Source organism: Vulpes vulpes, chromosome 13 (genome assembly GCF_048418805.1).
Source record: "Vulpes vulpes isolate BD-2025 chromosome 13, VulVul3, whole genome shotgun sequence".
Classification (NCBI taxonomy): Eukaryota; Metazoa; Chordata; class Mammalia; order Carnivora; family Canidae; genus Vulpes; species Vulpes vulpes.
In genome coordinates, this window is record NC_132792.1 from 71,649,070 (window position 1) to 71,674,394 (window position 25,325).

General features: G+C 39.4%; 2 protein-coding genes across 6 annotated transcripts in view; one reads left to right on the plus strand and one right to left on the minus strand.

The window, feature by feature from the left end:
• Positions 1 to 265: 265 nt before the first annotated feature.
• Positions 266 to 7,149, minus strand: CHCHD7 (coiled-coil-helix-coiled-coil-helix domain containing 7). Of its 2 annotated transcripts, XM_026011691.2 has the most exons (5): positions 7,032 to 7,119; positions 5,480 to 5,520; positions 3,894 to 3,963; positions 2,329 to 2,427; positions 266 to 1,552 (listed from the first exon to the last, which is right to left on the minus strand). In XM_026011691.2, exons 3-5 carry the CDS (start codon positions 3,945 to 3,947, stop codon positions 1,448 to 1,450), a joined length of 258 nt encoding a protein of 85 aa, XP_025867476.1. In that variant the 5' UTR covers positions 3,948 to 3,963; positions 5,480 to 5,520; positions 7,032 to 7,119; the 3' UTR covers positions 266 to 1,447. The 2 variants fall into 2 exon arrangements, with proteins under 2 accessions (XP_025867476.1, XP_025867471.1); XM_026011686.2 differs by lacking the exon at positions 5,480 to 5,520 and having other exon boundaries at positions 7,032 to 7,149.
• Positions 7,150 to 7,521: 372 nt separating this feature from the next.
• Positions 7,522 to 25,325, plus strand: part of PLAG1 (PLAG1 zinc finger) — a 52,237-nt gene continuing 34,433 nt past the window's right edge. The window contains exon 1 of one of the 4 annotated variants that reach the window (XM_026011679.2): positions 7,522 to 7,752. The gene's annotated coding sequence lies outside the window, so the exon portion shown is untranslated. The remainder of the gene's footprint in view (positions 7,753 to 25,325) is intronic. The other 3 variants (XM_026011675.2, XM_072734704.1, XM_072734703.1) reach the window with 3 other exon arrangements.

The following is a 25,325-nucleotide window of genomic DNA, read 5'->3' on the forward strand; positions in this document are numbered from 1 at the left end:
TGTACACTTTAAATGGATAATTTATACGGTATCTAAATTGTATCTCAATAAAGTTGCTATTAAAAAAAAAAAAAGAGGTAGGCCAGGACAAATATCTCTGGGAGCAATGTTGATGTTGGTATGTGCATTTAAAGAAGCGACATTAAAATTCCAAACCCTTAAACAGCACTCTTAGATACTGAAATGCTTGTCACACAAGTATTAGTTTCTTGTCAGTTCCTATTTTAATCCATCACTTTTAGAGCAATCAATACAAATCAAGGAATTTCTCAAACAATCCATCTTTTATTCAAATAGAATCACATTTAACAATCAGGGTCATATGGCTTAAAAACATCTGACCTGGGTTTTGGACAAAGACCAACGAGATAGATTTGTTTGTTGTCAGCAGCCTTTAAAATAATACACTTGATCCAGCACCAGAAAAACAGAAGGGACACAGGCTATTTCTTTCGTTGATTTTTTAGTAAATGTTAAACTTTATTAAATAATGTTATAAAACTGTTCAGTATATGATAAACTGGATTAAAAGGTAGTGGCTATGAGAGCTGCCACACAACCCACCTCAGTCACTATACTGAATATTCTTGTTTATAGCATAAAATGAATTGAAGCTCCAGTCTCATCCCAGTGTATCACCTATGAACCCCCATATCCTTCCTTGCCCATCTCTTCCAGCGAATAGAAATCCCCATTTCTAAGAGAATCGCCCTTTTTTCCATTACTGTGCTGCAGGAATACCATGCTTTCAGATTATCCAATATATATGGATTTTAGTCACAGAATCCTTTTACTAAGCCTTTGCCTAAAAAAAAAAAAGAAAACCAGTTCTTTTGCATGCCATTTATTTAAGATAATCCTCCTGCATCCCTGCTTCCCTACCCAGTCAGCGTGCTAACCTTATTTAAACAAAGATAAGGGAGTGAGGCTAGAGGTCTTACTTTGTACCAAGCCTGAGATTTGAGGGCCACCACACATCCACTCTCAACTTACCTTCCCAGTTTCTGTTCTGCCATTCCATTGACCACCTTAAACTCTAGGTAAGACAGTCTACAGACCGGTCTCCAAAGTTATCTTGAGCTTCCTTTCCACTATGTTGTTGCTGGCATCATTTCCCATCCTTGGGGACACCACCTTCCTTTCATGGCCAGTGTTCATTACCTTCGCTCATTACCCAGCAAAAAAGCTCCCCTCCTTGTGTCCAGACCTTTCCTAATGCTCCCTACCTTCAGGAAGTAATGTGAACTCAGCAGCATGGCACAGCCAGCCATGCCAGACAATCGTCATGGCACTGAGAGGAAACACAGAGGACACAGGGTTAACCTAATCTCTCTTTGCAGAATTTAAGATCTGTCTGGGTAAGGCCTAGAAAGTGTTAAAAGATTACAGTAATCATTTGTTTAAAATATTCATCTGCTTCTAAATTAAATTAAAAATTTTAATGCAGTCAGTAAGGCATCTTTCCCATTGCCCCCAAGATCTCGTCTCTTTCTGCTGCTGTAGGCATAGATGGCTTCACTCCTTTCTGTCTTCTCTGGACCATGATAGAATTCTGCATGAAAGTATAAAAAGAAGAAGAAACCAAAATCAATCATATACTAAGTGCTCATCATTTGCCAGTAATTGGCCACCTCAAAAAGGAAATTCTAAAAATCAAGCGTAAAGAAGAGCCAAAAAACTAATTCTAGTACTTCAGATAATGTTTTCAAACTAACAATTAAACAGAAGTGATTATTCCCCTAAGAATACATTGATGCTAATTGGGAAGGGAATATACTTTTAAGTATAAGAGCACAAAAGTGCGGTCCATCAAGAGGCTCTACTAAGTAATTGCTATGTGAAAGCAACAGTTAATATAGAAAAGGGAAAGCAAGTAGCTGGATCCAGTGCTCAAAGAAACAGAAATCATATACCAGCATCTCAAGAAAAATGGCACCTTTTTACCAACCAAGGGTGGTGGTGGGAAAGGAGAAGGCAGAAATGGAAGCCTAAAATGGTTATGACAGAGCAAGCTATCCATTCTGTTCATCTCCAGGAGAACTAAAGTTATAACAAGGTTATTATTTTAGGGCTGCAGCTCTTAAATATGCATAGGAAGACCCACCTATAGGAGAACTGCATTCTTACAGCCTGGAGGAGGGAGGGGAAGCAGGGGGAGGGAGCCAATAAGAGCTCTCAAGGATCCTTCAGGACACACAAGAGGAGGGTCAAACAGTTAAGTTTCCCCAGTCATCACTACGAAGGGATTGTGGGTACTGACTCAGTTTGGGCTTCAGTTTCAGGCCTAAGAGATGAGTTTTAACACAAAGCCAACCAAGTGAGGCTTACCCAGAATTTCCGGCAGTTTTTGTACTTCAAGAAGTAAGTGGAACACCTTTCCCTGTCATAGTTATTTTCATCCATACATCTGGTAGAAGCATCAGATTCCTTCAAGATGTAAGATAGGCATCATTTAAGAGAGTGGAATGGGATCTTAAAACCCCAAAACTCCAAACTTCTGAAGCCACTTCCCCCAAAGCAGGCAACATGAACTCATTCCCTTCAGTTTGTTTTAATGAACATATAATGAACAGAAACTGAATTACCTTTCCAACCATCCCAGCACTCCTTCTGCCCAGAGCAGACATCTTCCTTTTCATAGTCTGGGTCAGTTTTCTGAATATCTGATCACGGGAACTTGAGCTGGAGCAGTGACTGAGATCATTTATCCCAGTAACCATTTAACAAAGAAGCTGAGGCAAGGTGCAGGGTGCTGAAAATCACTACTGCACGGGGAGAATCAAAACCCAGTCTCCTGACGCAGAGCGCAGCTGTCCTGCTTTTCCAAGTTCTCACTTTGACTTGACTGTTTGATGTTAAGCTGGTTTCAAGATCCTAAGTAAGTCACTAATAACTGGTCTACATCAAGGCAACTTAAATTAACACCACTCATCTCAATGTATTTTTGGCTATCTCTCCCTCCGTTACGTAAGTACATATACTATTATGTACGCAGTTTTAATAGATATCATTAATATGACTTCAAAACCTAAGTGAGCAACACAGGGCTGTGAGTTCAAAGGAAGGTAGGAGCCATTGGGGAATTAAAATTAAGCTGTCTAAACGGAGAGTAGATTGGATAACAAACTTCAAAGTGAAAAGTATGATTCCGAGAGGTCATCTAAAGGAAAGCTTTAAAGGGGTAGGTAATTTGCTTCACAGATCTAAGAAACACGGTCTATTTACAGAGACTTAATAAAGCTGTTGAAAACAGATCTAACATATGAAACAAAGCTAAATTTCTATGCCAAATATTTAACGAATGTGCATATTTGGAAAATGCATGTAGCTTCAGGGAATAGCACAGTCTGATGACTGCATTATTCTAGGGTGACAAAGCCACAAGTCTGTATTGCCAGTCATATCAAAGAAATGCCAATAAAACCTTATTACTACCACAAAACATTTTGTGCGTGAGATACCTTCGTAGAAACCTTCAGGCTTTAAATAGGCAAATTCTATGATACCCCTTATTGCAGCCAGGCTCTCTCACGGACAAGATGAAATTATTGCCATTAACACATAAATTTCAGTGGCAGTTGAAAATATGCCGTGCAACTTTCCACTTTTGGACTAAACATTTTCCTTGGTGTTTACATATGTCTGTCTGATACTACAGCAGCAAGTAAATGCTTGCACATTATGTAAATGCAAACCTAGAAGGGATGGATCTTTGTTAGCTAAATTATCAATACCTAAAAATGCTCCAGTGAAATAAGGATACACTGGCCAGGAATATTTTTTGAATAGAAATAACTTTATTAAAGAACTGCAGAAAACAGATGCCCACAAAAATAGAACAAGCCTGTTTTTCCAAGTTAATACTCATGAAAAGTGAAAGCAAACCACCTTACCAACAAACAAGGGTTTATGTCAGGATCTCTCAGCCTCCGTGCTACCATGGGCATCCTAACAGTTTTCTTCCTGCAGGCAGATGTTGGAGAAAAGAGTTACACAGTGAATGACAGAAAATAAATCAGTACATCTCATTAGAACCATGAGTACTTAAAAATTAATTTTGGTATAATGATTATCCAGTAAGGAACTTCATACATCCTCTGTATTATGAGAATAGATATTTGGATGGGTTTTTCCTTTGCACTGCCATGGTGCCTCAGGCCATATTTAAATTCATCCACTGAAACTTGATTATAATGTCCAGGAAGATAGTTCAGCTATAATTAAGTTTTAGTTTATCTTTATTTCTAAATGTTAAACTATTAGGTATACTAACAAAACCTAAGAATATAGCATGCATTCTTTTTTTTTTTTTTTTTTTTTAGATTTATTTATTTGCAAGAGAGAGAGCACGTGCACAAAAGCACAGTGGAGAGTACAGAGGGAGAAGGAAACAAGCAGATTCTCTGCTGAGTGGGAGGCTTGCTTGGGGGCTCAGGGGCTAGATCCCAGGACCCTGACATCATGACCTGAGTTGAAATGCTTAACTGATTGAGTCCCCCAGGTGCCCCAAATACAGCATGCATTCTAACGATTACTTCCTTATTATATATTTGATCATTATACAAAATAAATGTGGAGTAATTGGTACAACCCAACTTTAGCAGAAACATTTTTTTACTAAACTTACAGTGTATATTCTGTAGCCAGCACCAGGGGCGGCCAATATACCAAAAAAAACAAAAACAAAAAACCCAACTTATGGCTTAGCTGGCATTCTAAAAAGCTAAAAAAGAAAAACTGAAACTTTACTTCTAGTGGCATCTTCTATTTAACTGATACATCCCTGGGTTAAAGGAAGTCACAGAGTGCTGGTCCATTCATCTTCCAACTCAAGTCTTACACGTGCAACTCTGCAGAAGTCTTTATCAATTAAAGATTATCGAAGTCTTTATCAATTAAAGATTATCGCAGTTCTCTAAGAGCCAACTAGTGATTCTAAGTCACACAGTACTCATATACGTCAACTATATTCCAGGATAACTGCTCTCTATAATGGAGTTTAACTGAAATTGGTATGCCTATTATCCTCAAGACATGCCATAGAAAGGAACTAAAAGAGAAAAATTAAAAAACAATAATCGACAAACTGTTACTGCCAAGTGATTTTTTCATTTCAATATATCGGTATACTATTGATGAGCCACCCACAAATATTTTTAAATGCTCCGCACTAAGTTTAAGGGGCTGAGTTAACCTGAACTCTTGAATCCTGTTCTAGCTTCATCATCTTCCACCTAAATTGGGGAAAACAAGCAATAATGTAGTATGACCTACATAACACCATCCAATAAAAAACTGTGTCAGTCTGTATAACCAGACAAAGGTCAGAATTTTTGTATGAAATGGTTTCTACTTTTCCTGCCCTAGATGACACCATCAAACAATATCAGCCACGTTTAAAGAAACAAGGCATATTCAGGAAAATCAATCAAACCCCATGAGCTCCTAAAAAGTGGAGGTATTTCCAATCAAGACTCACCTAGTTAAGAGACCAGGATGTCCAGGCTAAACGAGATTAATCTTTTCAAGGAAGGATGGAGAAAAGTTTAGTCATTCCAGGATCCTTTAACTTTCAGGAATCCTCCAAGTAATCCTAACGTTTTATGATTTTTATTGAACAATGCATGTGTATATCTAGCTAACAGAAACATCTAGGTAAAAGGGAAACTCAAGGTGCTATTCAATTACATCTAGAAGCTTCTTCCTCTCCTAAACACAATTCTTTTGGAGGCTTGACTTCTTACTACGAGATGATGATACTAAGTAACTGACACCCTTCTTTTTTCATCCATCCTATGATGTGAGCACACAGAACTCTGCTCAGCTGTTCATATTCCTTATATATAATCTCAACAATGATCATCCACAGACAAAATCAGGTTGCGTGCCTTACGTTGAAAGTACACTTTGGCTGCACTGTGGTTACCATCATCAGTCAAGAATTCTTTAAAAATAACACGTAGGTAGCATCACATATAGGCAAATCAGGTTTGCAGCACGAATTTATTCTGATTTCCTTTCCTTTCCCTTCCGGATTCTAAACACGGGTCAACAGAAATTCGGATTTCTAAATGTCACCTTTGCACGAGAATCCTCACACATCCACTGGAAATGAAGAGGAAATGTCAACTTACAGTGGGGGGGGGGGGGGGGGGGCGAAAGGGAAGATGTGCTGGAGAGGACTTATCTGCTTACTTTCTGAAGGCACTAAACAAATATTCTAGAGCTCTACTTGCAAAGGACAGCCAGATAGAAAACCAAAGATTTGAGGGAGGGCCGCAAAAGCACGGCACTTTTGACATCTCTTCCAAAAGGCAAACTGCTTTAAAAAGTATGTCTTGGTTTCCCATCCAGCTCACATCCCCACTCTCCAACTAGCTTTGAAAGGTAAGGGAAGGGGAAGGGAACGTTCCTGAGCACGCCCATGCCCACCTGCTGCTCCGAGCCAAGGCAGGGTCTGTGGCTCTGATAAAACGCAGATGCAACTAGCAGGAAGCTGCAACACGTTATGCGAGAACCTGGAGCCCCTAACCCACTGCTGGGTGCAGAAAGGCAGGGTCAGGAAGTCGGCGTGGCCCGGCGGCGCGGGGTAGTCCGGGGGAGAAGCGAGCTGGGAGTCCGCGGCCTCGCTGTCCCCCGCGCTGCGGCCTGCCCGTCTAACGGCGGACACGCGGCACAGGTGAACACACCTTGCTCTGACCTTCCACGGAGCCGAGGGGGCAAGGGGAGGGGGGCACGCAGGAAACTGGAAGTGGGGTCGGCAATTCGGTCCCACGGGCTGAGAAGCAGCGTGAAGGAAGAGCCAGGGGTGCTGCCCAGGCAGGGCGGGGGTCACCTCCCTCGTCCCCAGCCCGAATGAGCCCGCGTCGTGGAGAGGAGGAGCGACAGGAAAGGGCCCGCGCTGGGGCGAGGCCCGGCTGCAGCGGCTCCGCGCCGAAGAAGAGGACTCGGGCCCCGCGGCGGCCCAGGAGCACCCGTCTCTTCCCGCGTCCCCGCAGCCGCCGCGGAAGGAGGGGCGGGGGACCACTCACCTCGGGCGGCCGCTTCGCCAGCGCCCAGGCCGTCTCCAGCTCCAAACACGTCAATGGCTCACGCAGCTGGACCTTAAGTAGCGCGCATCCCAACGTGCTGCCCCCGCTCCCCGGCGGCCGCCGGCCCAATCAGCGCGCGCCGCCGCCTGACTGACAGCCGTCCGGGGCCGTGCCGGGCGGGGGCGGGCGGGTCTCGCCCCGCCCCCAGCTGGCGGGAGGCGGGCCCAGGCGGGGGGAGGGGGCGGGGCCGCGCGCGCGGCCCCGCCCCCTCCCCCCCGCCCCGCCGCGCCCCCCGCGCGGCGGCCCGCCTCTTAACACTTTGGTTTGACGGACAGCGCCGCGGCCCAATCGGCGGGCCCGTCCGTGGCGGCGGCGGCGCCTAGTGGCGGGCCCCGGGGCGGAGCGCGCGCGGGGGGGCGGGCCCAGCGGCGGGCGGGGACCGGGGGCGGGCCGGCGGGAGGCGGGGGCGGCGGCCGAGCAGGCCCGGGGAGGCGGCGGTGGGCGCGACGTCGGCGGCGGCGGCGGCGGCGGCGGCAGCGGCAGCTGCAAGTTGGGCTGCAGGGGCAGCGCATACACTACAATGGCTGCTGGAAAGAGGCGTAAGGAAACAATTTCCAGGCCCGCCGCGTCCAGCCCGAAATATGAGAAAAAAATTATTAGAAATTCCGCGGGCGGTGTAAAGGCGGCGGACGGGCCGGAGGGAGGATGTTAAAGCCCCGCGGTGAGTTCTCCCGGGGTCCGGGGCGGCGGAGAGGCGTTTAGCGGGAGAAATATCAGGGTTATTTAAATTATGGGACTAGCCGAGGGGGCAGAGGAGCAGCCGCGGCGGCAGGAGGAGGAAAAGTTTGTGCTACTCTCAGCCCCTGCTCAGGACCCCAGAGAGGAAAATAATAATAAAAAATAAAATAAAATGATTGAGCGGGGCTGTGGGGATCCCCGAAGTCGCTTCTGACAGGGCAGGGGGCGACGCGGCTGTGGCCCCGAAGGTGAGGTCGGTGGGAAAAAAAAAAAACCCTTTATTCAGGGTCTGGAAAGTTTGAAAAGTTTTCCTCCTCCTCCTCCTCCTCCTCCCTGGTGCTGTGAATATTGTGACAGCGGCAGCGGCAGCAGCGAGAGCGGAAGACATTAGAGACCCGAAAAATAAGGGAAAAATTAATATAAATTCGGTTTTGGGAGCAAAGTCTCCGCATTTTCCGCCAAAACACCCCGGGGGAAGGTCGCTTCCCAAGGGGCCTGGCGGGAGCCCGCGGTCGGCAATATTTGGGGGGCACTTTGAGTGACTTGGGGTGACTCTGCCCCTTCTCCAAAAGAGGTTTTTCTTTTTTGGAGAAATGAATTTGTTTCTGCCCTTTGCTCAGGTGGGCGAGCCGGGGTCGGGGTGCGGGGTCTGCGGGGAGGTGTGAGCCCCGGGTGTGTGGCTGCGGGGGGGGGTAGGGGGAGGGGGTGCTAAATGAAAGCAGGAGATCTGCACAGAGCAGGGACAGCTTGTTGTCAGTATCATAAACAACCAAAATGGAGGGAGAACTCAGGCATATAACCAAATAAAAATTTTTTAAAAATCGCAAAAAAATCCCTAAAAATCCGGGATGCTCCCCCTTTTCTCGCTAAAGGTAAAAGCAGGAACCGCCTTTCCCCTGAAGTCCATTTTGACTTTGCAGGGACCAAGGAGTTAATATTTATTTATTTTTTTAAAACTTTCGAAGGGCAAAAAGCCTTTTATAACTCAACCGACAATGAGAAAACGTGAAAATCCGATGCAGGAGGAGGAGGGGGAGGGAGGGGGGGAGGTGGTAGTGCAGAAACTGCTAAACTTATTGGTAATGTGGACTGATCTGAGATAAGATAAACACTATATTTGCTGTTTTATAACTCTCTTTTAATGATCTTTGTGGGGTGCGTTGTTTTTCTTTTTTTTTTTTTCTTTTTTCTTTTCTTTTTTTTTTTTTTTTTTTTTTTGGTGGAAAAAAATGTGATGCCATTTTCTTAATAGAGTTAATATGTGTGATTGGAAGAATAAACCTTTCCGGCTCTAGATTGCATTTTCGTCGCATTTATGTTTCAGGTTTTGTTAGTGGCTCCCTCCTTTCTTTAAACTGGGCTCTACAGAGGAGGGGTAGAGAGGTGATGTTGCACAGAGAGACTGGAGTGCAGGGCTGGAGCACCTTCTGGGGAGGGGTGGGGAGTTGCTTGGTTTCTCCCTTCCTGACCCGTTTGCTTCACCTGTTCGTCCTCAGCAAAGAATATGAAGCTGAAGTTTTCTGGTTTTACGTATATAAAAGGATGGTGCCTCTTGCATCACATTGAAGTTAATGGGAAAGTGCTGCTGATGTTGGTTCCACGTGGGATATGGGACAGAGCAGGGCATTTTAAAGGGACAGCTTCTCTTTTCTTATGATTTTCATCACCTGCACAGAATCACTGCCTGAGGACCAAAGGCAGAGGTGCTGGGAGGGTGTGGTGATGGAAGAGCCTTTTCTTTCCATTACTCAAGTGCACCCACCTTTAGGAGTGATGGAGGGAAAGGAGGGATAAACAGTCTCCACAGAAGATGGATATTGTGTAGATTAGTTTGTGTCCAAGCTGTTCTTTTGTGTAACACGCCTCCCAGGAACTTTTCATGTTACATTTCTTTGCTTTGGAAGCTGATTTTGGAAGGATTTGTGGAAAAATGGAAATAGTTTAAGGTGTGTGGTGTAATGGTATAGCATTATTGAACAGTTATGAATTCTGTGCAGTAAGATCAAAGAGCTGTGTGTGCCCATAATGTGATTTTACAGCCATTTTGTAAAAGCTGTAAAATACCTAATATTCAATTTGGCTTAAGGTACATTGAGGACTTCTGGTTGAAAACTGCAGACAGAGTGGTGGAGATTCTTTTACCCTGTAAGCAGTAGGCATTTCTTTAAGGGGGAAAAAAAAAAAAAAGCACATACACCAACACCATGGAAAAGTTTACTTATACCCATCCTATACATGTGCTGTAACTCTGCTACTTTGAAATTAAAAGGTTTTAAAATCCTGAGACCTGTCGGTTTGCATCTTTTAAGTTGAATCTATTTGTGTTATTTAACAGGAAATGTTTACCGATCATAAACTACTCTTGACTCTAATGGTTTACATTTTCACAGTATTTTCAAAATTTAAAATACGCCAGTTGTTAGATGAATTCTGTTTAAGATTAAGCTTCATCTCGAGTAGAATTTACTTGTGTTCTGTTTTCCACAGGTATATGGAGTTCTGAAATAAATGCCTCTTTTCCTTTGTTTTTATGAGTTAGAGAAATGGATTTAAATTAGAGCTAGATTCTTAGACATCTTATATAGACTATTTTTTGCTTCCCAAACTGTACAAACAGATTATTGTTTTGAAGCCCATTGTATGTTAACATGTGTTCACAACTGAGCTCCTATCTGCACATTTCTGTAAATACCTCCCTAACAGCATTACATTGGTGTCGTGTTTGAGTACATCATCCTGTGGTTTCTGATTTTGGAAGCAATTATAACTTTCTAAGAACTCTTTAAAAACTATTCCTATGAACCACTGTTAAATCAAAACTGATTGGAAAGTGATTAAACTATCAATGGGAAAGAGAAACTTTCCCTTCCCCAAAATAATCATCTGTCCAGAAGTTTCAGAATGCCATTAATATTTATAAAACCTTTGAAATTTCTCTTACATTTTTATTGTATTTTGGCTGAAGAAACTTATATTAACTATAGGTAGTCAGAATTAGCCTCTGTGTTTAAAATAAATGAGACTTTTGGATCTTGAATAGTTGCCACTTTGACAAACCAGATGCAACTATCAATAAATTCAGTTTCTGTAAAAGTGAAGGAAAAATATTTCTTCCAAGTACATTAGACCATTGAGTTATTTAGCCTGTTTGGACACTTAGAGTTACGATTAGTTTGTCAACCTAAATAAAAGTGCTGATATTGTGATTTTTCCCCCCCTCTCTCACAAAGGGTGGTATAAAAGTTTCTTCGTGTTTGGGTTTTACACAACTAGCTACTTATGTGAATTAGAAAATGCACTGAGAGTGCACAAAGTATAAAATCTGTAATTCCTTAGAGAGTCGTATTTAGATAGGACACAGCACAATCTCTAATTTAAATTGGTTATGTTGAGCTTTTTTAATGTCTCAGATATACTGCCTATTGAACATAGCTTTTCTGAAGCTACTACTAAATTGTACCAATTTACAGCAATAACACAAGGATATAGAATACTCAAAATCTGTATTTCAGTTAGCGAAGCCTCCTACTTTGAGATTCTTACTTGAAATTTATATGCCTAATTCTGCTATTCAAAATTCTGTAAGGAGTTTAGCTGTTGTGGAAGATAATTTATAAATATGGGCTAATACTGATAAAATTCCCTATATGTATGATTATTATAATCAAAATAGTTTAATAAGCAGACATCTTACAGCTAAATAAATTAGTGAATTTGCTTTTATCAATATAGTTTAAAATTTTTAAGAGTACTCTTTGATTTTAATATCCTTTGATTTAATATCCCACAAAGGTGGGAATTTTTTCCTTCATTTTTAATATAATCCTGGTTGTTACTATACACATTTTGGTTGCATTCTGGAAATTTTCCTTTCTAAGGATTAAATTGTTGTTTGCTAAATGAAATGTAATGCTTCCCTGTCTTTGACATTTAAAAAGCCAGATAACTGAAACATATACCTATAGTCATCTTGTAAATTTTGTTTCAGTGATCATTTGCCTCCTGAGCTGTGTAACCAAAATATTGACTCCTTCCAGGAATGTTTTAATATTTTTTATTTGGAATCTTGTTCTTTGGAAAATTAAGATATACAAAAAATTACCTGTTACACAAACATTTATGTACACACACACACACAAAAACCCAAGAAAAAAGTTTTACTGAATGAGTTTACTTACACTGCCTGGGATATTTGTTCTTTTTGATGTGTTTCCAAATGTGTAAGGAATAAATATAAATTCTTTCCCCTTTGTATTGATAACATCTTAGATTCTTTAGTTATTTGAGTAAGGGAAGAGTTTCAGAAGAAGGAAAAAGCAACTGAATGTATTCAACAAAATCCAAGATAGTGAATATGTTAAAGGTAAAAGGGCTATATAAATTGTCCCTTGAGCTGTGTTTTAAATGTTTTAAGAACCTGATAAACACCTTTTCTGAAACGTCAGATACTTTGAATGTATATCAGCCACTGTGAAAAAACAAAAGGGGACCTTTAATTTCTTTAATTTTAACAGGAATTAATGTAGGCAGCATATTTAACCAATTAGTAAGTGTTTAGGTAGCCTTGTGAAAGTATTTACAAATAAGTTAAATGTGAAGGCAGGGTACATCAGATTGATAAACTGCAAAGTTAACTATGATTTTAGGATTCATGTGTGGGAATTCTTTTCCATTTTATAATAAGATCACTTGGGAGGTAACTAATTTTTACTTTTTGCATTTATTTCAATGCCTAATTTTTTTGAAATGCCTGAACCTCACATCTACTGTAACACTACTTCTCATTTATAACAGGACACCTTTGATATTTCATTATCAAATTTAGTTTTCAGGCTTAATTAAGAGAAATTAAATGAAAATATTTAGGTCATAATATTTTATAAAAGTATTGGTGTGTAGTTATTAACATTTGATGTTATAAGAAATATACATGTATGAAAGTCTTCTAGAAATTATAACAGAGGCATAAGTTGATTTTTACTTTTAAATCACTTGGACTGCTCTCCAGTGGTTTGCATTCTATTCAGTTTGTACACCTGTCCCTGCCTCCACTTTCCAGAGTGATATTGACAAGGATAGAGTGTTGGGGAATTACCAAGGGTGCTTTGGTATTTTTGTTTTCTGTATGTTTGGTATTTTTGTTTTCTGTATGTATTACTGTTTGTTGTCCTTAAGGTGTTAGGGCTTTTGCTTTTTTTTTTTTTTTTTTATTTAATGTTTATCAGAAAACAGAAATCCAGTTTTATAAAACAAATAATTTCTTATTTTAAAAAAGTGAAGTGGTGTGATATTGCATTAAAATTGTTAGTGTTTAAAAGTCCCAGGATGTCTTGTAAACAGAGTTACTGCAGGATCATGGTATTAAAACTAACCACAGTGTGTGTTGGGAATTTGAGATGACTGCCTAAGAGATGTGTGTGCATATGTAAAATGAGTGAAATTAGGCAATTAGGTCCTAGGTTAATAGGATAAGCAATTTGCTTGAAATGTTTCCTTGCATTATTTTTTAAGTGAAATTTTTTCCTAACCTAAAAACAGAAAATCTAGAACTATGAAGGTGTTAGAAAGTCTTTTTGATGCCTTTTAAAAACAAGAGTTTAAATAATGAAAGTGTGTAATGGGAACATAAGAATGAACTAAAATGTCCAAAATTAATGGGAAAGAAGTAGGGAGATGAAAGTTTTTGAATAAAATAAAAGTCATGGTAAATTGAAAAATTGATCTATGTGAATCAAGAATAACTAACTACAAAGCAAAAATGATAAATTTACCCCCCAGAAGGGGAGAGATAATTGGGGGTATCTATAGGAGAGTATTTCTGATACAATTGCTGACTTTTTGATAGCCTTTTAAAAATAGATTCCCCCAAAGCCTTTCCTCCATATCTTCTTAGCTTATGAATTAAACTAAATTAAATTCTAAGAATAATTTGTCATGGTTATTTGCAATTCTTTATTTTTAAGTAAGGAAAATTATTTTTTGCTATGTTTAAATGATTTTAGAGATTATTTTAAATGTGCACCTAAGTGAAGTGTTCTGAAAAACCTTAGAAAATATTGAAAATTATTTTCTTCATTCTTCATCAGAAAGTTTAAAGCTTTCTCTTAGGTTAGTGAAATAGATTTTAAAAACTTAGTCTAAGAACAGGGTACTTTGTGGACTTTTTTAGGGCCATTTCAATCATTTTCTACAGACTTAATAACATTTGAAAAGCTTTTCACAAGGTAATGATAAGAACATTAAGCATAGTTCTTAATTTTTGGAATGTTTTTAAGTGTATGCTGACAGTAAAAGGAAAATTTTCTTTTCTATTTATTAATTAGCAATTGATTTTCTGAAGGAGGATCTAGACTTATTATAGTGTTATGTTCCAGTGTAGAGGTTTCCTTTGGTGTGAGAAAATATTTTGAGGGTAGAGGAGGCATCTTTTCCTAAAGGACGACCGAATTCTCCATAGATTGTGAATGATGATCTGCCCTTGACAGAGTCTTGAACTCTTCCTTTTTTGAGAATGAGAGACTCATTTTAGACTTGTAATTATCAAATATTTGAATGATTGTCTCAAGCCAATATTGAAATTGCACATGTGCATATTGATTACTTATAACCTATCTTTTGGTTTTTGAATATGAGAATATTAATTCTCAGATTAAATGCTACAGCCAAAGGGCTGCCATCAGGTTTTTAAATATATTCTATCATCTTAATTTGTATTTAGACTTTAGAGCCTTTAATTTTGAGAAACATTTTTAGAGACTGTTAAAACTAGAAATCAATCGGATAATGAGGGATTTAGTTCCTTTGGCTAAAAGGCAAAATAAAAATATGTTTTAATCAGTTTTGTTAACTTGAAGGTATATTAGTAAAAAGTTGATCGAATTGTTCTCCATCAGGAGAATTTTAAGAAACCGAACTTGGAAGATTAAGGTAGTTCAAACGTTCAGGCTAAAAATAATACAAGTTGAATTTTAGTATGCTACATTTTCTCAGTAATTTGATTTTATTTTCTTGTATTGTCTTAAAGCTGGAATTACATAGAGCCCACATCACTTTTCATCATGCCCTAAAAGAGTTAGAATAACAGGGTTGTTTTTTTAAGTCAACTTTAGTAAATGAAATGAAAATACAATTTTATTTAAGAGTATATTACCTTTTCTAAGCTTTTTGCATTTCCTAAATATAATTTCTATAACTGTTCCATCCCAAAGAAGAGATATTAGCTCCTTTACTTTCAATTGAATTTGTTCTAAATTTGCAGTTTATGAGAGTTGTCTCTTTATATAGCTGAATAGGATCTATTATAACCTTAAATATTACCAGTATATCTGATTATAAACTCCATCTCAAACATGAACTTGCTTTCCTTGTATTTCTAAACTTATTTTTAAAGTAAATCTGATAAAATGTTTTTCATGTGTTTTTCTAATTTGTTACGGAGTTCATTTAATTGTATAGAGTTTCAACCTTTGTTATGTTACTTTTCTAATATTAGTAGTAGTTTATCTGCAAATTACTATTCAGATGCTTAGCGTTTCAGCTCTAAAATAGAATTAGATCTAAAAGAAAATAGGTTAATTATATCAAGAGTGGTGGAAGCAGCTCTAGTAGTTCTTATTTGGAAGAGTTTAAAGTGTTTGAAAGAAGGAAGGTGCCTGCAAATACAGGCACTGTTTGAACAGCATTTGGTGATATTTTATCCTTCTCTTTTAATGCTTCATAAAATTTGAGCATCTTCAGAGCTCCTGTCTTATAAACAAATAACTGATTTAACTATGCCTTGTGTAAAGTGTATGTATCAGGCTTAACTTTTAAGGTAATTTGCTTTAGTTTCTTTTTAAGGAAAAAATAGAAGACAAATATTCCTTAGCAATAATTTGGCATACATACATTTTAAAAGATAATACGTGTAAAATACATCATAAATCAAAATGAAAGTAACTATCAAGTAACAGATTTAATTAGACATAGAATGAAGGTTATAAATATTTGGATAACTTGATGTACTGCTAAAATTAGGGAATTTTAATTGAAAGTTGTTTTTGTACCTGAATTTATTTTTATATGCCTAGAAGTTTGTAAACAAGGTGAATACATATAATTGACAGTTTGTAGAAGTTTATAAATCTCTATCTTTTGACACAGTGAGAGTATATTTTTCAAATACAGGCACAAAACTACGTAGAGAATTAAAATATTCGATTATTGTAGGTTTTTTTTTGAAGGAAGAATGGTGACAAGTGGGTTAGAACTGTTTTTATCTATGTCACTTGAATATCCACTGTAGTTGAAATTTTTAATCATTAAGCATTTAAGATTCTTAGGGATATTTTAGTTCATTTTAAGTAGCATTACAGATGTTTTCCTTAAAAGTCTCTTTTTGGATGTTATAATTAAGACAATCACTTTAAATCTTCAACTGCTTTTATTTAATAGCAGTTTTGTTCCCAAGATCAGATTATTCTTAAAAGAAGTTTCTACCTTGAAGCACTTTTAATTATAGCTCAAGTAATCTTTTTAAATATGCACTAGGCTGCTCTTATTTCTTGAGGTAGGCATTTATCGCTATGAACTTCCCTCTTAGAACTGCTTTTGCTGCATCCCATAAATTTTGGTAGGTTACATTTCCATTTTCATTTGTCTCTTTTATTTCTCTTTTGATTTCTTTGACCGGTTGGTTGTGCAGTAGCATGTTGCTTAATCTCCACGTGTTTGTGAATTTTCCAGTTTTCTTCATGTAATTAATTTCTAATTTCATACCACTGTGGTTGGAAAAGATGCCTGATATGATTTTAATCATCTTACGACATTTTTTTTTGTGGTCTAACATAAGATATATCTTGGAAAATGTACATGTGCACTTGAGAAGAGTGTGTATTCTGTTGTTTTTGGTGGAATGTTCTGTGAATATCTGTTAAGTCCGTCTGGTCTAATGTATCATTTTTAAGGCCAATGTTAATTTACAGATTTTCTGTCTGGATTATCTATCCATTGATGTTAGTGAGGTATTAAAATCCCCCACTGTTGTATTGCTGTTTATTTCTTCCTTTATGTCTGTTAATATTTGTTTTACATATTTAGGTGCTCCTATTTTGGGTGCATAAATATTTACAAATGCTATATCTTCTTGTTCAAATGAACAGCCTAAATTTATACCTCAAGGAACTAGAAAAAGAACAAACGAAGCCCAGAGTTAGTAGAAGGGAGGAAATAACATATATTAAAGCAGAAATAAATGAAATAGAGACTGACTAGACTAAAAAGACAACAGGAAAGATCAATGTAACTAAGAGCTGATTCTTTGAAAAGATAAAATTGACAAGCCATTAGCTAGACTCACCAAGAAAAAAAGAGAGAGGACTCAGATAAAATCAGAAGTGAAAAAAAGGAGATGTTAAAACTGATACCACAGGAATACAAAAGATCATGAGAGACTACCATGAACAGTTATACACCAACAAATTGGATAACTTGAGAATAAAACAGATAAATTCCTGAAACTTACAGACCTCAAAACTGATTCATGATGAAATAGAAAATCTGAACAGATCCATTACTAACAGACCAGTTACTCGTAAGGGGATTGAGTCACTAATCAAAAATTTTCCAGCAAACAAAAGTCCAGGACCAGATGGCTTCACTGGTGAATTCTACCAGTCAAGGAAGAATTAATACTACTCTTTCACAAACTCCTCCAAAAAATAGAAGAGGGGGGAATTCTTTCAAACTCACTTTATGAAGCCAGCATTACCCTGATACCAAAACCAAATAGGATGCCATAAAAAAAGAAAATTACAGGCTAATATCCTTGATGAACATAATATAAAAATGTCCAACAAAATATTAGCAAACTGACTTCAATAATACATTAAAAGAATGATATATACCATGATCAAGTGGGATTTATTCCAGGGAGGTAAGAATAGCTCAATATCCACAAATCAGTCAATAATCATATTAACAAAATGAAGGATAAATGTCATACAGTCATCTCAGTAGATGCAGAAAAAGCATATGAAAAAATTCAACATCCATTTATGATAAAAACTCTCAGCAGAGTGGATATAGAGGTAACACGCTTCAACATAATAAAAGCCATGTAGGACAAGCCCACACCTAATATCATACTCAATGGTGAAAAGCTGAAAACTTTTCCTCTAAGATCAGGAATAAGATAAGGATGCCTGTTCTTGCTGCTTTTATGCAGCATAGTATTGAAAGTTTTAGCCAGACAAATTAGGCAAGAAGAAGAAATAAAAGACATATAAATTTGAAAGGAAGAAGTAAAACCGTCCACTATTTGCAGATGATGTGGTGTGTGTGTGTGTGTATGTATGTATGTATGTGGAAACCCAAAAGATTCCATCAAAAAGCTGTTAAATTTAATAATGAAATTCAGTGAAGGTTATAAAATCAATATATAGAAATCTGTTGCATTTCTATATGTTAATAATGACCTATCAAAAAGAAAAAACATTGCCATTTACAATTGCATTAAAAAGAATACCTAGGAATAAATTTAACCAAGGAGGTGAAAGACCTTTATTTTGAAAACTAGAAAATATGAAATAAATTAAAGAAGATACAAATAAATGGAAAGATATTCCATGCTCATGGATTAGAAAAGTTAATATCATTCAAATGTGCATATTACCCAAAGTAATCTATATGCAGTACACTCTCTATCAAAATTCCAATGGTATTTCTCACAGAAATGGAACAAACCTAAAATTTGTGTGGAACCACAAAAGACAGCAGATAGCTGAAACAATCTTGAGAAGAACAAAACTAGAGCCATCACATTCCCTGATTTCAAGCTATATTACCAAGCTATAGTAGTCAAAACAGTATGATGTTGGCATAAACACATACACATAGATCAATGGAAAAGAATAGAGACCCCAGAAATAAACCCATATATATAGCCAATTAATTTATGACAAAGAGAGGAGCCAAGAATATACAATGAGGAAAGGACACTCTTCAATAAATGGTACTGGAAAAATTGGGCAGCCACAAGCAAAAGAATGAAACTGGACCACTACCTTTTACCACATACAAAGATTAAGTAAAAATCAGTTAAAGTCTTGAACGTAAGATCTGAAACCGTAACATTAGAAGAAATCATAGGCAGTAAGCTCCTTGACGTAGGTCATTGGTGATGATTTTTAAAATATAATATTAAAAGCAACAGGAAAAAAATAAACAAGTGGTACTACACCAAACTAAAAAGCTTGTTTACATCAACAAAATGAAAAAACAACCTACTGAATTGAAGGAAATATTTGCAAATCATTTATCTGATAAAGTACTATTGTCCAAAATATATAAACACATACAACTCATTTGTTTAAAAAAACAAAAACAAAAACAAAAAACAAACAGACAATTCAAGTTTAAAAAATGAAGAAAGGATCTGAATAGACATTTTTGCGGAGAAGATACCCAGATGGCCAGCAGACACATGGAAAGATGCTCAGCATCAATCGTCATCAGAGAAATGCAAATCAAAATTACCATGAGCTAATCACCTCACACCTGTTAGGGTGGCTATTTCAAAGGCTAGAAATAACAAGTGTTGGCAACGTTGTGGAGAAAAGAGAACCCTGTGCACTGTCGGTGCAAATGTAAATTGGTACAGACACTGTGGAAAATAGTGTGGAGGTTCCTTAAAAATTAAAAATAGAACTATCCTATGATCCTGCAATTCCACCTCTGGATATTTATCCAAAGAAAATGAAAACACAGTAACTTGAAAGGATATGTGCACCCCTGTCTGTATTCATCATAGCATTATTTATAATAACCAGGATATGGGAACAATCAAAGTGCCCATGGATAGATACATGGATAAAATGTGGTATTTGTGTAGAATATGTAATATATAATTATATATTATTATAAATCAAATTAATATAATGTAAGTTGTATATAATGGAATATTACTGAATCATAAAAAAGAATGAATCTCACCACTTGTGACCATTTGGATGGACTTTGAAGTTATTATGCTAACTGAAGTAAGACAGAGAAAGACAAATACCCTATGATCTCTCTTACATGTGGGAAATTAAAAACAAGAAAAAGCTAAGCACCCATATATGAAGAACAGATTGGTAGTTACCAGAGGCAGGGAGTGAGGTGAGGGAGGGAGAAATAGGTGAACTGTTTTTGTTTTTAGCTTAAATAAATTTTGGGGGGAAAAGCCCCCCCCCCAAACAACAGTAACAAAAGTGTGTATGTGTGTGCGTGTTTGTACACACATACATATACACACACACACTTGAGATATAATGACTCTGCTTAAACATTGAGTATGATGTGGTGCTTAAATTTAATCCTACTCAGTTTACCTTTTATCAGTGCAGAAGAGGAAGAGAAAGTTTGTTTTGAGAAAACTGCAATCGATCACATTCAGAGGCTGACTCAGAAGAGCTTTTCCAAAATTCAGGATACCTCTGCCAGAATTAAAAGGAATTTCTTAATTAAAACCAAAATACCCCTGTATCTACGAAGTGTTTTCATAATCAGATTCCAGACACACTTGTGAGGCTGCATTGGCCATTCAGGCAGTCTGCCGGCCACCCGTAGCTCTCAGTGCTGCCACCCTGTGTATGGCACTGCCTCTGTGCCGGACGTACTACTTTTCCTGTGCTTTGTATCAAGCGATCATGTCCTGAACCACTTCTGAAAAATAAGCATCCATATTACTATAAATTTTAAAGACGTTTTAGTATCCTCTGCTTCTGTGTCTAAGGCTGTACTAAGCTCGATGTTTGAAATGACACAGTTCAGAAGGATAGTATTCAGCTGCCAAAAAAGGAAATTTGGGAATTTTTAAAGGTAAACACCTTTATCTGGTCCATCACTTACTTCACTAAAATAAGGTGAGATTGTACTAGTATTTTTAAGATAGCTTGGAACTGATCAAATAAGAAAGCAGAGGTTTTGATCCTTTAAAAATGAGAACTATTCTAAGATTTTTTTTTGTTTTAGCCAAGTTTTAGTTAAAAGTTCTTCCTACTAAAAGCAAAACCAAAATGAGCACAAAAAAGAGACTGTTTCTGTTTAAAAGAAAAAGAAACTTAACTTGATTGGTTAAATTATTCCCTGAATCATTAGCCAACATGACTTTTAAATTATATCACCCAAAATATTTTGAGTATTAATGCCATGCGTCCGTTATAAAGGACTTTGGCTGGATAACAGTCTTTGTGCTCTTACCTACAGTCTCTCATTTCATTCTTAACCACAGTGTTGTGAGATAGGAAGTGCAGGTATTACGTGTATGCAAGGAGCACTCGTGATTTCAGAAACTGGAATTCTGTGATTTTGTGTAAGTAAGTCTTTAGAATGGACAGACCATGTGAGCTAGTTATTGATACATCAGTTTGCTAGTGTAAACCTAAATTTTATCCAGATTGGAATTTATGTATTTATTTAAAAACAATTTGTAAAAAGAAAACTTTCAGTCATAACGTTGACACTAACTCAACTTAGAAAGTACTGTATGTCTATTTATTTTTAAGCCATGTATTAGGAATTGGAGGGAAATTATAAATTTGCTAAGTTAAAGGAGATTTTTTAAAATATAAATCCAAACTTTGTTTTATAGGATTTAATGATCTCACTAGGGGTAGTTTTATCAGTTTTTGCTTTAAAACACATTTATGGCAAAGCGCTCCAGCTTCAGAATAATGAGTGTCTCTTTTTGAATTTTTGAGTGGTTTTAGCTCAGTAAACAATGTCATTCTTTATTGTGACGATTAAAAATAGTGTTTAGTTGATTTAAGATATTGGACTTTTGAGATAGAAATGTCACTGATGATCTTACCACTCTGGAGAATTGAAAGAATTTAATGTATCATTAAATATATGTATATTTACATATACATGTATGTAAATGATACCAGTATATGGTATCATTCCAAGTTCTCCAAAATTCCAAGTTAAGCTCCAAATCCCTATTTTAGTAATTCATGCACTTACCTCCACAGATTTAGGGAATCTAGAGACACACCCCGCATTTGACTGTGCCCATGTTTTTTTACTTTGGCCGGTCCCTGCAAAGCTTTTCTCACATACCTCTCCACATCTTACCTGCCCAGTAAGTCCCATCTCAAACCATCTTCTTTTTGATGTTTCTTTATTCTCCAAATGGGAGCCAGAAGTACTTCCTCACCCTATTAGGGTACTTATATTTGCCTTCTACCTTTTTCTTGCCTTTCTTTTATGCTTTGTGGGTGATAGGTTAATTATGAAAGAGAACACAAAGCAGTATATCTTAAAATGCGAAACAAATGGTCCAGACAGTAAAAATTATAGGTATTCCAGGGAGGAAGAGGTGGAACTTGAGGTGGGCTTTGAACAAGTGTGAGTTAAGAATGGGCAGAAAGCAGGGAGGGCCTTCAGGTGAATGGTTTCCCCAGAAGTGAGGAGGCAGAAATGTGCTTGTTGTCCTGGGCCACCGGGAATACCTGTCTGACTGGGTAGGATGGTTTGTTGGGGGCAGTATAAGGTGAGACTAGCAAGGTATGCAGAGGCCTGACTGGGAGCAGCCTTGATTGCCATCCCAAGGAGTTCCCACTCTACACTGTGGAAGGCACTGTAGCTTTTTGAGCAGGGGAGGATGAGTTAGGAAAGTAAAGTCAACTCAGAATCCAGAGTAAGTGGAGTTCTTGGACATGTGACGAAAGTTACAGAAATGTTACCATCATTGGGTAACACTGAAGCAGTGGTCCACTGCTGTGCACGTGACCCAACTCAGCAGCTTATCACTGCTAGTCCCTCCCTCACTGGCAAGTTCTAGATGTACATTCTCAAGGGACTCTTTTGCCCAAATGGAAAGCTGGCATCTCAAACTCTCAACATCTCTAAACTAGCAGTTCAGATTTCAGTAGTTTATTAACGGCCCTACCCTTCCTCCAGGCCCCTGGCCACCTTTCCTACATTCAGTTGGAACTTCAGACGTAGGTCTAGTACTTCCATTGTAGAGCCATAAAACAGGGTGGACATACCAAGGAAGAAGGAGTTTGATACCAGTAGGTTATTCTCTCCACAGAGGAGGTGGTCCTAGGGCAGCAAGTGGAAGGGGAGAACTAAGAATAAGGGAGGGGTGACCTTTCTGGACATGTGGCACACACTGTGCCCTCACCTGTAACTAGAGTCTCCCATGTCAGGGGTGAACAGAAAGATGGTAGATGACGCTGGAAAGGGAGACTGGGACCAGCATGTCGCAGAGCTTGAATGCCACACCGAAGGGCATTTATGCTGTTGCAAATGAGACCTCCCAAGGTTCACAGTTGGGTCCTTAGTGATACAGAGCCAGTCTTTTGGCTGCGTATCTGTTCCTCATTCCTTTGTTCAGTCTCTTCCTCACTGATTCTTAGCCCTCAGACCTTGTTCCTCCATCCTCGCACCCAGTGACCCGGCCATGGAGAAGACTGGGGCCATCAGCAGTCTCCCCTTTGCCTCTTGCTCTTCCAGAATAATGGGCAGTCTCCTGTGGGTAGGACTACGCTTCAGAGGAGCCTGGGGAGTCTGCCTAGGGAGGCTGGGCCTAATGGCATTGTGAGGCATGTATGAGTTGGCTAGAGCCAACTGGATTACTCCCATTCTGGTATTTCCCATCTCTTCCTGTCCACCTGCAAAGTATGCTCCAGTCTCCCCCTGTCAGAGGCAAAATATTGTAGATCTTTGCCTTCATCCCCCCACCATGTGTCTTATCTTGCTTTCCATAAGTGCCAGACTCACTGAAAGAGAGGTCTCCAACCAGTCTCTGTTTCCTTCATCTCTTTCTGTTTACACGATCCTGCCCCAGTATTTTGAGTCTGTGTCTGAAGAGAACATCCATATCCCATCAGTAGTAGCATCTTTCCATTTTGTTCCCACTGGCTTTTCTGCAGGACTTGACAGGTTTCTGAAAACTCCCTCCTCTCCTGCTCTTCTGGCCCTGCTGCTCCTGCTCTAACATGTCCAGTGTACTTTCCTCTGATGAGGCCCATTCTTTTCTTTTTTTTTTTTTTTTAAGATTTTATTTATTTATTCATGAGAGGCACAGAGAGAGAGAGAAAGGGAGAGGCAGAGACACAGGCAGAGGGAGAAGCAGGCTCCATGCAGGGAGCCCGACGCGGGACTCGATCCCGGGACTCCAGGATCACGCCCTGAGTGGAAGGCAGGCGCTAAACAGCTGAGCCACCCAGGGATCCCCCGAGGCCCATTCTCCTAACATTTCGGCATTTCCTAGGGTTCCTGGGTGCGCTTCTCCTCTCAGCATACACTACACCATTCCTGAGCACCGGTCTCCACTCGCACCGTACCTTTGCTGGCAGCTTTGTACTAAGAAAGCCTCAGTCTCTGCCCCCCTTCCTGGGCCTCCATGACTGTGTTTCTGTTTCCACAAACATCTCCAGACCTGTGTCCAGGACACCTTTCCTCACATCTCCTGGTCAGAGGACTTTACAGAGGGCCTCCCTTGGGCCGGGTACTATGCCAGATGCTAAGCCAGATGGGACAAAGGAGACAGATAGTAGACACAGTTCTCTCAGCTCGTGGCAGGTGGTATGAAGGAAATAAAGAATACGAGGATGAAGAGTTGGGGGACTGGGGGAGAAGGGACCTTTAGAGACAGTGCTCAGAGAAGACATGTTGTTAAAGGAACCTTTGTGTAGAGGCCCAAATAATAAAAGGGAGCAAACCAGGAACAACCTGAGAGGGGCACTTCCAGAGAAGACCCTGACAGAGGAGCCCAGCCAGGCAGAGGCAGCAAGGTAGGGGGTGAGGCCAGAGAGCCACTCCGCAGGACTGTCTTGTGCCCTCTTTGGGGGCAGCTGGCCCACACAGTGCTTAGAATTCCTCTGAGTACTGCATGGGTTGCCGTTTGCCAGCTGGTTAACACCTCAGGCCTCATTCTCATTCATGACTATTTTCCATGTAACCAGAGGGCCCGGGATGCAGTGAAGTCATCCCCTCCCTGGCATCTTTGAGAGTGCAGCTCCCTGGAACTAGTGACTCCCAGTTCAAACCTTCCTCACCTCCTCCCTCTGTTCCTCCTCTGGAACTTGGTTGCTGGGTATGTCCCAGAGCAAGGTTCCCAGCCTGCCTAGCTCTTGGTTGGGGTGACACTTCTGTGCTTGCACAGCCTATTCCATTTCTTGTTCTCAGACACTGTTCCCATCCTGTGCATGTCCAGCTTCCTCACTAGACTGAACCCCAACGTCCTCCTCCTTTCTCTCTCTGGAGCTGCCTGGTAAATACTCCAGTAAATATCTGGGAAGGTACGCTGTGCCCTTGGGGCCAGACTGGAGGGCCATAGTGAGGGAAGCTGGAGGAAGCTGAGAGCAGTGGCTAGGCGCTTTGTTACAGGAGTGTCCTAGGACAGCATCAGGGAGGGGAAGGGCAGCAAGAAGAGGCCTGAGTGTTGCCCTCAGGAGTGGCAGCCAGCCTCTCAACTGTGAAGTGCAGGACAGCAAGTTTGGGAGGTAGCGAGGTGGCTTGTTGCATAGATTCCAGGATGGGGAGGGGGAGATATACATACCTAGAAAGGTTGGGGGATGGTAG

Coding starts and splice junctions, on each gene's coding strand:
- CHCHD7 (XM_026011686.2), bottom strand. CDS start 3,947: ATGCCCATGGTAGCACGGAGGCTGAGAGATCCTGACATAAACCCTTGT. Junction 2,428..3,893: donor ACATAAACCCTTGTTTGTTG/GTAAGGTGGTTT, acceptor TACATCTTGAAG/GAATCTGATGCTTCTACCAG. Junction 1,553..2,328: donor AAAACTGCCGGAAATTCTGG/GTAAGCCTCACT, acceptor ACTTTCATGCAG/AATTCTATCATGGTCCAGAG.